This window comes from Salmo salar, chromosome ssa26, assembly GCF_905237065.1.
Source record: "Salmo salar chromosome ssa26, Ssal_v3.1, whole genome shotgun sequence".
NCBI classification, from domain to species: Eukaryota; Metazoa; Chordata; class Actinopteri; order Salmoniformes; family Salmonidae; genus Salmo; species Salmo salar.
In genome coordinates this window covers 34,744,079-34,759,463 of record NC_059467.1, presented here as the reverse complement: position 1 = coordinate 34,759,463, position 15,385 = coordinate 34,744,079, and the positions used below count along the sequence as shown (strand labels likewise).

Below are 15,385 nucleotides of genomic sequence, written 5' to 3'. Positions count from 1 at the left end.
GGTGTACGGCCACGTAGAGGGCTGTCATTGGGCCGGGCCACAGAGGGGAACATGGCTGTCAGGGGATGTACTGGTGTCATTGTACTAGAACCATACCAGCACAGTGCTAACAAGGTATTAGCATAGTAGTAGAACGGTACCAGTGCTGGCTCTGCCTCAAACACCAGGTGCAAATTCCTCAGAGTTGCATGTTGCCGGGAGGAACGTCCGTTGTTGTGTGTAAACTCTCCCGGTGCTGCTCAGCATGGCGATCGGGCAGTTACCATGACGTGGGTTGCCCTGGCAAGGGTGTTCCTATGGCGTTGTGTAACCAATGTGTCTTGGTGATTGGTGTTGCCATGTCTGCAGTGCTGTTTGAGCACAGATTGAGCGGAGCGATATGAACTGGAGACAGACAGAACCCCCGAGCAGACCCTCTCAGGGTCCAAGAACATCAGCTGCTGTTCTAGGAAACAGCATCCCCATGTTCTAGAACGTGAGATGTTCCGGCTTGAGAATGTGTCCTGTTCTAGAACGTAGTCTCCACCTGTTCCACAATGTGTCCTGTTCTAGAACATAGAACATTTTCTATAATACATGATGTGTTCTAGAACATGTGCTCCTCTTGCTCCAGAATACATGTCCTGTTCTAGAACATGGGCTCCAAAAGGTTCCAGAGCAAAACTCCTGTTCTAGTAGTTCCTTTTGCTCTGGAACATAACCCAATTGTCTTGCTCTTATTTGACCAGCTCTGGTCCAGAACTTCTGCAGCAAATGTGGCAGTGAGGAGGACAACCCATGAAGGATCAGGATCCAAGCACTAAGCACTGTCAATGAGTACGGATTGTCCTGCAGCCACCCTCTCTGTTGAAGACACCTGCTGCCCTCTCAGTCTGTGGCAGTCAGTAAGGGCCCTGTGGCAGAGTCAGATGGCTGTGTGTGTGCTGGTGTGAGGCTGTGGCAGCAGCTGGGCAGGAGCTGAAGGACTAGACACTGCACAGCTAATATACAGTTGAAGTCGGAAGTTTACATACACCTTAGCCAAATACATTTAAACTCAGTTTTTCACAATTCCTGACATTTAATCCTAGTAAAAATTTCCCTGTCTTAGGTCAGTTAGGATCACCACTTTATTTTAAGAATGTGAAATGTCAGAATAATAGTAGAGAGAATGATTTATTTCAACTTTTATTTCTTTCATCACATTCCCAGTGGGTCAGAAGTTTACATACACTCAATTAGTATTTGGTAGCATTGCCTTTAAATTGTTTAACTTGGGTCAAACGTTTCAGGTAGCCTTCCACAAGCTTCCCACAATAAGTTGGGTGAATTTTGGTCCATTCCTCCTGACAGAGCTGGTGTAACTGAGTCAGGTTTGTAGGCCTCCTTGCTCGCTCACGCTTTTTCAGTTCTGCCCACACATTTTCTATAGGATTGAGGTCAAGGCTTTGTGATGGCCACTCCAATACCTTGACTTTGTTGTCCTTAAACCATTTTGCCACAACATTAGAAGTATGCTTGGGGTCATTGTCCATTTGGAAGACCCATTTGCGACCAAGCTTTAACTTCCTGACTGATGTCTTGAGATGTTGCTTCAATATATCCACATCATTTTCATCCTCATGATGCCATCTAGTTTGTGAAGTGCACCTGTCCCTCCTGCAGCAAAGCACCCCAACAACATGATGCTGCCACCCCCATGCTTCACGGTTGGGATGGTGTTTTTCGGCTTGCAAGCCTCCCCCTTTTTCCTCCAAACATAACGATGGTCATTATGGCCAAACAGTTCTATTTTTGTTTCATCAGACCAGAGGACATTTCTCCAAAAAGTACGATCTTTGTCCCCATGTGCAGTTGCAAACCGTCGTCTGGCTTTTTAATGGCGGTTTTGGAGCAGTGGCTTCTTCCTTGCTGAACGGCCTTTCAGGTTGTCAATTTCAGACTCGTTTTACTGTGGATATAGATACTTTTGTACCTGTTTCCTCCAGCATCTTCACAAGGTCCTTTGCTGTTGTACTGGGATTGATTTGCACTTTTCGCACCAAAGTACGTCATCTCTAGGAGACAGAACGCATCTCCTTCCTGAGCAGTAAGATGGCTGCGTGGTCCCATGGTGTTTATACTTGCGTACTATTGTTTGTACCGATGAACGTGATACCTTCAGGCATTTGGAAATTGCTCCAAAGATGAACCAGACTTGTGGAGGTCTTTTCTGAGGTCTTGGCTGATTTCTTTTGATTTTCCCATGATGTCAAGCAAAGAGGCACTGAGTTGGAAGGTAGGCCTTGAAATACATCCACAGGTACACCTCCAATTGATTCAAATGATCTCATTTAGCCTATCAGAAGCTTCTAAAGCCATGACATCATTTTCTGGAATTTTCCAAGCTCTTTAAAGGCACAGTCAACTTAGTGTATGTAAACTTCTGACCCACTGGAATTGTCATACAGTGAATTATAAGTGAAATAATCTGTCTGTAAACAATTGTTGGAAAAATTACTTGTGTCATGCACAAAGTAGATGTCCTAACCGACTTGCCAAAACTATAGTTTGTTAACAAGAAATGTGTGGAGTGGTTGAAAAACGAGTTTTAATGACTCCAATCTAAGTGTATGTAAACTTCCGACTTCAACTGTATATAGGTGGAGGAACACTATAGGAACGTTATAGTAACGTTATAGTAATGCTCAGTGCTGATGTAATGTTGTAAAAAAAAAAAAAAAGGATGTCAATCAATGATACATCAGTCCATCCGTTCCAAATGACTATGCACAACGTAGGTATGAGCGTGTGTGTGTGGCATTTACATGTGAAGCCCATGTAAACAGTGATTGTACACAAGTCTATTCCTCTGAAATAGTGTGTGTGTATAAATGCCTTAAAAAATAGCATAAGCATGCTGCTGGATATGCATGCCATGAGTGTGTGAGGGAGGTGGGGATCATTCAAGTTTAACCAGGTTTAACCCACGCTACCTGGCCAATACAGTCTGTATGTGTGCGTGCGTGCCCGATTACAGTCTGTCGCTGCGGAAACTGTCCTCCACCGAGGGGTCAGAGAGCACCATGTCGGGGTCACTGAGCATGTTCAGACCGTCCAGGCTCAAGGGCTCGATGCGCAGCTCATCCTCCAGTGGGAAGCTCACCTCCGAGTCGAAACAGTCAGCCATGTTGCCAGCCGACATGGCACTGCTGATGTCCTTGGAATGACTGGGGTTGGAGTCATCTATGTTGGGATGTAGAAAGGGATGGGGGGACGACAGGGAGAAAAAGGGAGAACGGACAGGAGAGAGGGGATAAAGAGAGGAGGAAGAGAAAGTGGGGGAGAAAAGGAGAGATGGATGAAGTTAGTGACTCAAGCCATTGAAATTTCCACTCCTCACAGCCACACACACACTCACTGGTCTACTAGTCAGTATGATGTTGGGCACCCCTCCACCTACCAGTCAGTATGACGTTGGGCACCCCTCCACCTACCAGTCAGTATGATGTTGGGCACCCCTCCACCTACCAGTCAGTTTGATATTGGGCACCCCTCCACCTACCAGTCAGTATGATGTTGGGCACCCCTCCACCTACCAGTCAGTATGATATTGGGCACCCCTCCACCTACCAGTCAGTATGATATTGGGCACCCCTCCACCTACCAGTCAGTATGATATTGGGCACCCCTCCACCTACCAGTCAGTATGATATTGGGCACCCCTCCACCTACCAGTCAGTATGATATTGGGCACCCCTCCACCTACCAGTCAGTATGACATTGGGCACCCCTCCACCTATCAGTCAGTATGATGTTGGGCACCCCTCCACCTACCAGTCAGTATGATGTTGGGCACCCCTCCACCTACCAGTCAGTATGACGTTGGGCACCCCTCCACCTACCAGTCAGTATGACATTGGGCACCCCTCCACCTACCAGTCAGTATGACGTTGGGCACCCCTCCACCTACCAGTCAGTATGATGTTGGGCACCCCTCCACCTACCAGTCAGTATGATATTGGGTACCCCTCCACCTACCAGTCAGTATGATATTGGGCACCCCTCCACCTACCAGTCAGTATGATATTGGGCACCCCTCCACCTACCAGTCAGTATGACATTGGGCACCCCTCCACCTACCAGTCAGTATGATATTGGGCACCCCTCCACCTACCAGTCAGTATGATATTGGGCACCCCTCCACCTACCAGTCAGTATGATGTTGGGCACCCCTCCACCTACCAGTCAGTATGACATTGGGCACCCCTCCACCTACCAGTCAGTATGATATTGGGCACCCCTCCACCTACCAGTCAGTATGATATTGGGCACCCCTCCACCTACCAGTCAGTATGACGTTGGGCACACCTCCACCTACCAGTCAGTATGACATTGGGCACCCCTCCACCTACCAGTCAGTATGACGTTGGGCACCCCTCCACCTACCAGTCAGTATGATATTGGGCACCCCTCCACCTACCAGTCAGTATGATATTGGGCACCCCTGCACCTACCAGTCAGTATGATGTTGGGCACCCCTCCACCTACCAGTCAGTATGATATTGGGCACCCCTCCACCTACCAGTCAGTATGATGTTGGGCACCCCTCCACCTACCAGTCAGTATGATGTTGGGCACCCCTCCACCTACCAGTCAGTATGATGTTGGGCACCCCTCCACCTACCAGTCAGTATGATGTTGTGCACCCCTCCACCTACCAGTCAGTATGATGTTGGGCACCCCTCCACCTACCAGTCAGTATGATGTTGGGCACCCCTCCACCTACCAGTCAGTATGATGTTGGGCACCCCTCCACCTACCAGTCAGTATGATGTTGTGCACCCCTCCACCTACCAGTCAGTATGATGTTGTGCACCCCTCCACCCACCAGTCAGTATGATATTGGGCACCCCTCCACCTACCAGTCAGTATGACATTGGGCACCCCTCCACCTACCAGTCAGTATGATATTGGGCACCCCTCCACCTACCAGTCAGTATGATATTGGGCACCCCTCCACCTACCAGTCAGTATGATGTTGGGCACCCCTCCACCTACCAGTCAGTATGATATTGGGCACCCCTCCACCTACCAGTCAGTATGATGTTGGGCACCCCTCCACCTACCAGTCAGTATGACATTGGGCACCCCTCCACCTACCAGTCAGTATGATATTGGGCACCCCTCCACCTATCAGTCAGTATGATGTTGGGCACCCCTCCACCTACCAGTCAGTATGATATTGGGCACCCCTCCACCTACCAGTCAGTATGATGTTGGGCACCCCTCCACCTACCAGTCAGTATGATATTGGGCACCCCTCCACCTACCAGTCAGTATGATGTTGGGCACCCCTCCACCTAGCAGTCAGTATGATATTGGGCACCCCTCCACCTACCAGTCAGTATGACGTTGGGCACCCCTCCACCTACCAGTCAGTATGATGTTGGGCACCCCTCCACCTACCAGTCAGTATGATATTGGGCACCCCTCCACCTACCAGTCAGTATGATATTGGGCACCCCTCCACCTACCAGTCAGTATGATATTGGGCACCCCTCCACCTACCAGTCAGTATGATATTGGGCACCCCTCCACCTACCAGTCAGTATGATATTGGGCACCCCTCCACCTACCAGTCAGTATGATATTGGGCACCCCTCCACCTACCAGTCAGTATGACATTGGGCACCCCTCCACCTACCAGTCAGTATGATATTGGGCACCCCTCCACCTATCAGTCAGTATGATGTTGGGCACCCCTCCACCTACCAGTCAGTATGATATTGGGCACCCCTCCACCTACCAGTCAGTATGATATTGGGCACCCCTCCACCTACCAGTCAGTATGACATTGGGCACCCCTCCACCTACCAGTCAGTATGATATTGGGCACCCCTCCACCTACCAGTCAGTATGATATTGGGCACCCCTCCACCTACCAGTCAGTATGATAGTGGGCACCCCTCCACCTACCAGTCAGTATGATATTGGGCACCCCTCCACCTACCAGTCAGTATGATATTGGGCACCCCTCCACCTACCAGTCAGTATGATATTGGGCACCCCTCCACCTACCAGTCAGTATGATATGCACCCCTCCACCTACCAGTCAGTATGATATTGGGCACCCCTCCACCTACCAGTCAGTATGATATTGGGCACCCCTCCACCTACCAGTCAGTATGATATTGGGCACCCCTCCACCTACCAGTCAGTATGATGTTGTGCCACCTCCACCTACTAGTCAGTATGATGTTGGGCACCCCTCCACCTACCAGTCAGTATGATGTTGGGCACCCCTCCACCTACCAGTCAGTATGATGTTGGGCACCCCTCCACCTACCAGTCAGTATGATGTTGGGCACCCCTCCACCTACCAGTCAGTATGATGTTGGGCACCCCTCCACCTACCAGTCAGTATGATATTGGGCACCCCTCCACCTACCAGTCAGTATGATATTGGGCACCCCTCCACCTACCAGTCAGTATGATATTGGGCACCCCTCCACCTACCAGTCAGTATGATATTGGGCACCCCTCCACCTACCAGTCAGTATGATATTGGGCACCCCTCCACCTACCAGTCAGTATGATGTTGGGCACCCCTCCACCTACCAGTCAGTATGATGTTGGGCACCCCTCCACCTACCAGTCAGTATGACATTGGGCACCCCTCCACCTACCAGTCAGTATGATATTGGGCACCCCTCCACCTACCAGTCAGTATGATATTGGGCACCCCTCCACCTACCAGTCAGTATGATGTTGGGCACCCCTCCACCTACCAGTCAGTATGATATTGGGCACCCCTCCACCTACCAGTCAGTATGATGTTGGGCACCCCTCCACCTACCAGTCAGTATGATATTGGGCACCCCTCCACCTACCAGTCAGTATGATATTGGGCACCCCTCCACCTACCAGTCAGTATGATGTTGGGCACCCCTCCACCTACCAGTCAGTATGATGTTGGGCACCCCTCCACCTACTAGTCAGTATGATATTGGGCACCCCTCCACCTACCAGTCAGTATGATATTGGGCACCCCTCCACCTACCAGTCAGTATGATATTGGGCACCCCTCCACCTACCAGTCAGTATGATATTGGGCACCCCTCCACCTACCAGTCAGTATGACGTTGGGCACCCCTCCACCTACCAGTCAGTATGACGTTGGGCACCCCTCCACCTACCAGTCAGTATGACATTGGGCACCCCTCCACCTACCAGTCAGTATGATGTTGGGCACCCCTCCACCTACCAGTCAGTATGATATTGGGCACCCCTCCACCTACCAGTCAGTATGATATTGGGCACCCCTCCACCTACCAGTCAGTATGATGTTGGGCACCCCTCCACCTACCAGTCAGTATGATGTTGGGCACCCCTCCACCTACCAGTCAGTATGATGTTGGGCACCCCTCCACCTACTAGTCAGTATGATATTGGGCACCCCTCCACCTACCAGTCAGTATGATATTGGGCACCCCTCCACCTACCAGTCAGTATGATATTGGGCACCCCTCCACCTACCAGTCAGTATGATGTTGGGCACCCCTCCACCTACCAGTCAGTATGATGTTGGGCACCCCTCCACTGCAGTTGTAGTTGTTGTTGGGTCTCATCTGCTGCAGCTGGTCCTGCAAGTTGCCGTGGCTCCCACCCAGGCCCATGAGGGCGGCCTGCGAGCAGTATAGGGGCGAGGAAGAGGGCGAGGATGGGTCGAAACACGAACCCCCTGCAATTTGGCTCATGGCACTCTCCAACATGCTGAACTGGTCCAACTGAAGAGGAGGCAGGAAGAGATAGAGGAGGGAGGGGAGGGGAGAGAGAGAAAAGAGATGGTGGTGATGGGGGGGGGCAAAGGTCAAACACAACCATTACAGATGACCAATCAATGACAAACAACCATTCCAAATGACCAACCAATGATCGACAATCATTCCAAATGACCAACCAATGACCAAACTTAGCATACTCTTGAGCGGACTTGGTACCCTACTCCACAGCACATGATATTTCATAGAACTACAAATATCTGGTCGCCACAATTACACCCCTAAAACTTCTACCCATCAATTAAGACATTTTAAAGGGCTAGTTCTCAAACAATCATTTAGTATTTTGCTCATTAGTCCACAGTTAATACAGTCCCAAAATGTTGTGTTTGTCAGCAGTCAAGTTTTCAAGAAGAAGCACTTTCTGAACAGTGCAAAAACAGTGCTGATGCGATTTGTGACATTTTTGAGTAAACTATCCCTTTAATTCACTTTGGCAGGCATAAACCCATCACTGAAAAAAAAAAAAAAAAGATACTAACTGTGAATGAAGGAATGAAGTCCTTTCCGGAGGATCCTTCTCTAGAGCCTTCTCCCCGGTGGTTTACCTGGTAGGACAGTGCCTTGGCCTGGCGACTGGAGAACTGTGGGTCCATGAATGGGTCATTGAAGAACGCCGCCATGTTGTTATGCTGTGGGAAGAAGAGGGAGAGAGAAACGTGGAGACGGATTAGGAGGAGACAGATGAAGAGATGGATTAGGAGGAGACAGATGAAGAAATGGATTAGGAGGAGACAGATGAAGAGAGAGAAGAGATGAATTAGGAGACGACAGAGTGGACAGTGCTCTGAGAGTTTAGTTACCAGGTCTAATGCAGTGATTTACCAAGTTAGTTACATTTAACTGCCGACAAATCGCTCTAATAGAGCACCGCTACCATGTAGTGCATTACTTTTGAGCGCTACCATTTAGTGCATTTCTTTTGAGCCCTACCCATAAGGCTCTGGTTAGAAGTAGTGCACTGTGTAGGGAATAGGGTTCCATTTGTGATGCAACCAAGGATGTTTTTAGTTCTTTAGAATTTGGGTCTGCTTCCTTCCTTCCACGAATTTGGTGTTTATCAACCACAGACTACAGAGTTAGACAAATAACATTTGGGTTCCAGGAAATGGTTGAGTCTAGTGGCTGTGTGTGTTTGTGTATCTGGAGTGGTACTGAAGCAGAAAAATATCCCTGTCTCCTTATCAGAGCACGCCAACAGTCTCTGACATTAGACACTAGGCCAGCAACAGAAGTGTATGAGACATACAACATTGGGGCATAGACTCAGAGATACTAGCTGCATATACAAGTGTTTCCCTAAATGGATACGCCGTTCAAAGGGATGATTTTTCAACTAATCTAGGCTGTAGTACATTTCTCTAGACAGTCTTTGGATATGCATTTGGCTTAAGAACACAGACATATCCAGACACACACTTACACCAGAGTTGAAGTCCAGAGAGATGTTCTGTAGAGGGGACACTGGCTGCTGCTGCTGTTGATGATGATGATGACGTTGTTGCTGGCGTTGTTGTTGTTGCCCCATTGAATGCTGGGACTGTTGGTGTAGCTGTTGGTAGAGAGGGTAGGGAGGGGGAGGCTCCATTGGCAAGCTGCTGGTGTCCAAGGCAACCCCCTGAAAAAAAGACGAAAGGAAAGAGAGAGGGTTAGAGGGAGGACGGGTGGGAGGGAGGGTTAGAGGGAGGACAGCTGGGAGGGAGGGAGGACGGGTGGGAGGGAGGGTTAGAGGGAGGATGGGTGGGAGGGAGGGTTAGAGGGAGGGTTAGAGGGTTAGAGGGAGGGAGAGAGGGTGGGAGGGAGGGTTAGAGGGAGGACAGCTGGGAGGGAGGGAGGACGGGTGGGAGGGAGGGTTAGAGGGAGGACGGGTGGGAGGGAGGGTTAGAGGGAGGACAGCTGGGAGGGAGGGAGGACGGGTGGGAGGGAGGGTTAGAGGGAGGACGGGTGGGAGGGAGGGTTAGAGGGTTAGAGGGAGGGAGAGAGGGTGGGAGGGAGGGTTAGAGGGAGGACAGCTGGGAGGGAGGGAGGACGGGTGGGAGGGAGGGTTAGAGGGAGGACGGGTGGGAGGGAGGGTTAGAGGGAGGACGGGTGGGAGGGAGGGTTAGAGGGAGGACGGGTGGGAGGGAGGGTTAGAGGGAGGGAGGGTTAGAGGGAGAGAGGGTGGGAGGGAGGGTTAGAGGGAGAGAGGGTGGGAGGGAGGGTTAGAGGGAGAGAGAGAGGGTTAGAGTGAGAAGGGTCATGTCAGATTTAAGAAAAGGAGAATGGAGGGATGCAATTAGAGTAATCAAAAGATGCACTAGTATTTGGCTGCGTATCAGGTTAGCCTTAAACCACTGAGGACTTTCCCCAAAAATACACTATACATGAAGCTGCCAGGTTGCCCTCCCAACAAGGGGTTTCTAACCTCAAGGGTCTTTCCTGGTTACAGGAAGATGGTCCACTTGGGCGACTGAAAGCATCATGATAAAGGTCATCTGCAGTCTATAAAATGTACTAATAAATAAAACACTTCTTAAATATAAATAAATCCATCTAAATTTAAATGTAAATCTAATTGTATTTTTATTTAAAAAATGTAAAAAATAAACCTGATTCCCAAAGCTGTTAAGTTTGCTAGTTCGTGTATCTTATCGCATGCTGTTATGCACACAGTTGGAGCTTAATATCACCTACTTGTTGGCCAGCAAGAAATCTGTTCAGCACGCTACTCTCAAACTCTGACAACTGGTTGCTGTCAGCGAGCAGCTACAATATGAAAGACCGAAGAACGACAAGTATAGTGGTAGGAAAGGCGTTTTAAGTGAATTAATATAAGTTAATCACATTACAATAAGTTGAATTTGTTTAATATCCACTGGGAAATGCTTAGGCAAACAATGAGTATGCTAATCAGGTTTTAAGAATATTTTATTGTGTTACAAAGTGGGATTAAAAAGGATATGTCATTTTTTGTCAACAATTTACACAAAATACTGTAATGTCAAAGTGGAAGAAAAATTCTAACAATTAAATGAACAAAAATGTAATAAATAAAATAGATGTTGCATAAGTATTCAGCTCCCTGAGTCCATGTTAGAAACACTTTTGTCAGCAATTACAGCTGTGAGTCTTCTTGGGTAAGTCTCTAAGAGTTTTGCACATCTGGATTGTACAATATTTGCGTATTATTTTCTAAATTCTTCAAGCTGTGTCAAGATGTTGGGGATCATGGCTAGACAGCAATTTTCAAGTCTTACCACAGTATTTCAAGCAGATTTCAAATCAAAACTAACTTGGCCACTTAGGAACATTCACTGTGTTCTTGGTAGGCAACTCCAGTGTAGATTTGGCTTTGTGTTGTAGGTTATTGTCCTGTTGAATGGTGAATTCCTCTCCCAGTGTCTGGTGTAAAGCAGACTGAAGCAGGTTTTGATCTAGGATTTTTGCCTAGCCATATCCCGTTTCTTTTTATCCTGAAAAACTCCGCAGCATTTGCCTTTGTCAAACATACCCATACCATGATGCAGCCATCACCAGGCAATTACTCAGTGATGTGTTGTGTTGGATTTGCACCAAACATAAGGCTTTGCATTTATGCTAAAAAAGTGTATTTCTTTGACAATATATTTTTGCAGTTTTATTTTAGTGCCTATCTTGTACATTTGTTTTTCTTTTCACTGTCATTGAGGTTATTATTATGGAGTCATTACGATATTGTTGAGGCATCCTTAGTTCTCTCCCATCACAGCCATTGAACTCTGCAGCTGTTTTAAAATCACCAACGGCCTCATGGTGACATCCCTGAGCAGTTTCACTCCTGTCCTGCGGCTCAGTTCAGAAGAATGAATGTATCTTTGATGTGTCTTGGTGGTTTAATAAATAATCCACAGCATAATTATTAACTTGACCATGCTTAAAGAGATATTCAATGTCTGATTTGTTATTGTTACCCATCTACCAATTACTACCCTTTATTAAGAGTCTTTCGAAAAGCTCCCTGGTCTTTGTACTTGAATCTGTGCTTGAAATTCAATACTTGACTGAGGGACCTTACAGATGTTGTATGAATGAGGGCGAGAGAATGGGTTAGTCATTTAAAAACCATGTCAATATCAATTCTTTCAGTGAGTTACAGTGAGTCCATGTAACTTTGTATTTGTGATTTGATTCGTTACTAAACCAAGGGGCTGAATACATATGCAACAACTCTATTTGTTATAGAATTTATTACTTATTAATAAAAACATAAGATCACTGTGTGTATTGTTGACAAAAAAAGTATAATTTTAATCCCACTTTTAACACAAAACGTGAAGAAATCCAAGGTGTCTGAATACATTTGCAAGGCACTGCAAGTTAAGCACATTAATATATAAGTTAATTAGTATAAAATCATCCAGGAAATGAAGAAGGCAAGAATGAGCATGCTAACATTTATTTTCTATAAAGTTTAGTAAGAAGCCTTGGTTTAATATTTGTGACGAGTTCAGTCGTCACGTACTGATCAAATGAAAATGGACAAATGTAGCTTGCAGATTTAAAATTAGATTAAGATCAATTTATTCGTCAATTGTATTCAAGGTCGAACCGAAATTAGACTTCAGCTTTAACCCAACCCCTCCGAAAGAGTTGAAGTCGGATGTTTACATACACTTAGGTTGGAGTCATTAAAACTCGTTTTTCAACCACTCCACAAATTTCTTGTTAACAAACTATAGTTTTGGCAAGTCAGTTAGGACATCTACTTTGTGCATGACACAAGTCATTTTTCCAACAATTGTTTACAGACAAATTATTTCACTTATAATTCACTGTTTCACAATTCCAGTGGGTCAGAAGTTTACATACACTAAATTGACTGTACCTTTAAACAGCTTGGAAAATTCTAGAAAATTATGTCATGGCTTTAGAAGCTTCTGATAGGCTAATTGACATCATTTGAGTCAATTGGAGGTGTGCCTGTGGATGTATTTCAAGGCCTACCTTCAAACTCAGTGCCTCTTTGCTTGACATCATGGAAAAATCAAAAGAAATCAGCCAAGACCTCAGAAAAAAAATGGTAGACCTCCACAAGTCTGGTTCATCCTTGGGAGCAATTTCCAAACGCCTGAAGGTATCACGTTCATCTGTACAAACAATAGTAAGCAAGTGTAAACACCATGGGACCACGCAGCCTTCATACTGCTCAGGAAGGAGATTTTCTGTCTCCTAGAGATGAACGTACTTTGGTGCGAAAAGTGCAAATCAATCCCAGTACAACAGCAAAGGACCTTGTGAAGATGCTGGAGGAAACAGGTACAAAAGTATCTATATCCACAGTAAAACAAGTCCTATATCAATATAACTTGAAAAGCTGCTCAGGAAGGAAGAAGCCACTGCTCCAAAACCACCATAAAAAAGCAAGATGGTTTGCAACTGCACATGGGGACAAAGATCCTACATTTTGGAGAAATGTCCTCTGGTCTGATGAAACAAAAGTAGAACTGTTTGGCCATAATGACCATCGTTATGTTTGGAGGAAAAAGGGGGAGGCTTGCAAGCCGAAAAACACCATCCCAACCGTGAAGCATGGGGGTGGCAGCATCATGTTGTTGGGGTGCTTTGCTGCAGGAGGGACAGGTGCACTTCACAAACTAGATGGCATCATGAGGATGAAAATGATGTGGATATATTGAAGCAACATCTCAAGACATCAGTCAGGAAGTTAAAGCTTGGTCGCAAATGGGTCTTCCAAATGGACAATGACCCCAAGCATACTTCCAAAGTTGTGGCAAAATGGCTTAAGGACAACAAAGTCAAGGTATTGGAGTGGCCATCACAAAGCCCTGACCTCAATCCTATAGAAAATGTGTGGGCAGAACTGAAAAGGCATGTGCGAGCAAGGCCTACAAACCTGACTCAGTTACACCAGCTCTGTCAGGAGGAAAATTCACCCAACTTATTGTGGGGAGCTTGTGGAAGGCTACCCGAAACGTTTGACCCAAGTTAAACAATTTAAAGGCAATGCTACTTCTGACCCACTGGGAATGTGATGAATGAAATAAAAGCTGAAATAAATCATTCTCTATTATTATTCTGACATTTCACATTCTTAAAATAAAGTGGTGATCCTAACTGACCTAAGACAGGGAATTTTTACTAGGATTAAATGTCAGGAATTGTGAAAAACTGAGTTTAAATGTATTTGGCGTATGTAAACTTCCGTACTGGTCTCCCCCGTGGGAGACCAGTACGGAAAAAATAAATAAAAATAAAAATAAATGTATGAAATGTATGCATTCACTACTGTAAGTCTCTCTGGATAAGAGCGTCTGGTAAATGACTAAAATGTAATGTAAATGTAACTTCAACTGTATACAGGTTGGAGTGGTTTGAGCAGGGGGCTGCCACACTGGGCACCCGTGAAGCAGTTGTTTTGGGGGGTTAAGTGCCTTGCTTAATGGCACAGCGGCAGGATTTGATACCAGCAACCCTACAGTTGCCAGTTCACTTCCTGACAGATTTTTTCCGTCAGACCCGGGATTCGAACTGGCAACCATCCGATTGATGGCTTGCCTGTCTAACCAGGGACAGCGAGGTGTGTGTATAGCTAAGTAAGTAGCGAGGTGTGTGTGTGTCTGTGTATTGTGAAGGTAAGTATGACTAAACTCAGAAAAAAATCGAAACGTCCCTTTTTCAGGACCCTGTCATTCAAAGATAATTAGTAAAAATCCAAATAACTTCACAGATCTTCATTGTAAAGGGTTTAAATACTGTTTCCCATGCTTGTTCAATGAACCATAAACAATTAATGAACATGCAGCTGTGGAACGGTCGTTAAGACACTAACAGCTTACAGACAGTAGGCAATTAAGGTCACAGTAATGAAAACGTAGGACACTAAAGAGATCTTTCTACTGACTCTGAAAAACAACAAAAGAAAGATGCCCAGGGTCCCTGCTCATCTGCATGAACGTGCCTTAGGCATGCTGCAAGGAGGCATGAGGACTGCAGATGTGGCCAGGGCAATAAATTGCAATGTCCATACTGTGAGACACCTAAGACAGCACTACAGGGAGACAGGACGGACAGCTGACCGTCCTCGCAGTGGCAGACCACCTGTAACAACACCTGTACAGGATCGGTACATCCGAACATCACATCTGCGGGACAGGTACAGGATGGCAACAACTGCCCGAGTTACACCAGGAACGCACAATCCCTCCATCAGTACTCACTGTCTGCAATAGGCTGGACTGAGGGCTTGTAGGCCTGTTGTAAGGCAGGTCCTCACCAGACATCACCGGCAACAACGTCGCCTATGGGCACAAACCTACCGTCGCTGGACCAGACAGGACTGGCAAAAAGTGCTCTTCACTGACGAGTTGCGGTTTTGTCTCACCAGGGTTGATGGTCGGATTCGCGTTTATTGTCGAAGGAATGAGCGTTACACCGAGGCCTGTACTCTGGAGCGGGATCAATTTGGAGGTGGAGGGTCCATCATGGTCTGGGGTGGTGTGTCACAGCATCATCGGACTGAGCTTATTGTCATTGCAGGCAATCTCAACGCTGTGCGTTACAGGGAAGACATCCTCCTCCCTCATGTGGTACCCTTCCTGCAGGCT

At 46.8% G+C, this 15,385-nt stretch overlaps 1 protein-coding gene across 4 annotated transcripts in view; it reads right to left on the bottom strand.

Annotated features, from left to right (window-relative positions):
* Positions 1 to 2,367: 2,367 nt before the first annotated feature.
* LOC106562620 (CREB-regulated transcription coactivator 3-like) overlaps positions 2,368 to 15,385 on the bottom strand; it is a 95,153-nt gene continuing 82,135 nt past the window's right edge. For 2 of the 4 annotated variants that reach the window (XM_045708667.1, XM_045708668.1), the window contains 4 exons: positions 9,226 to 9,420; positions 8,351 to 8,434; positions 7,532 to 7,748; positions 2,368 to 3,204 (listed from right to left, as the gene is read on the bottom strand). In XM_045708667.1, the coding sequence (XP_045564623.1) occupies positions 2,993 to 3,204; positions 7,532 to 7,748; positions 8,351 to 8,434; positions 9,226 to 9,420 (708 nt within the window). In that variant the 3' untranslated portion in view covers positions 2,368 to 2,992. Of the gene's footprint in view, positions 3,205 to 7,531; positions 7,749 to 8,284; positions 8,435 to 9,225; positions 9,421 to 15,385 lie in introns of all 4 variants that reach the window. The other 2 variants (XM_045708665.1, XM_045708666.1) reach the window with 1 other exon arrangement.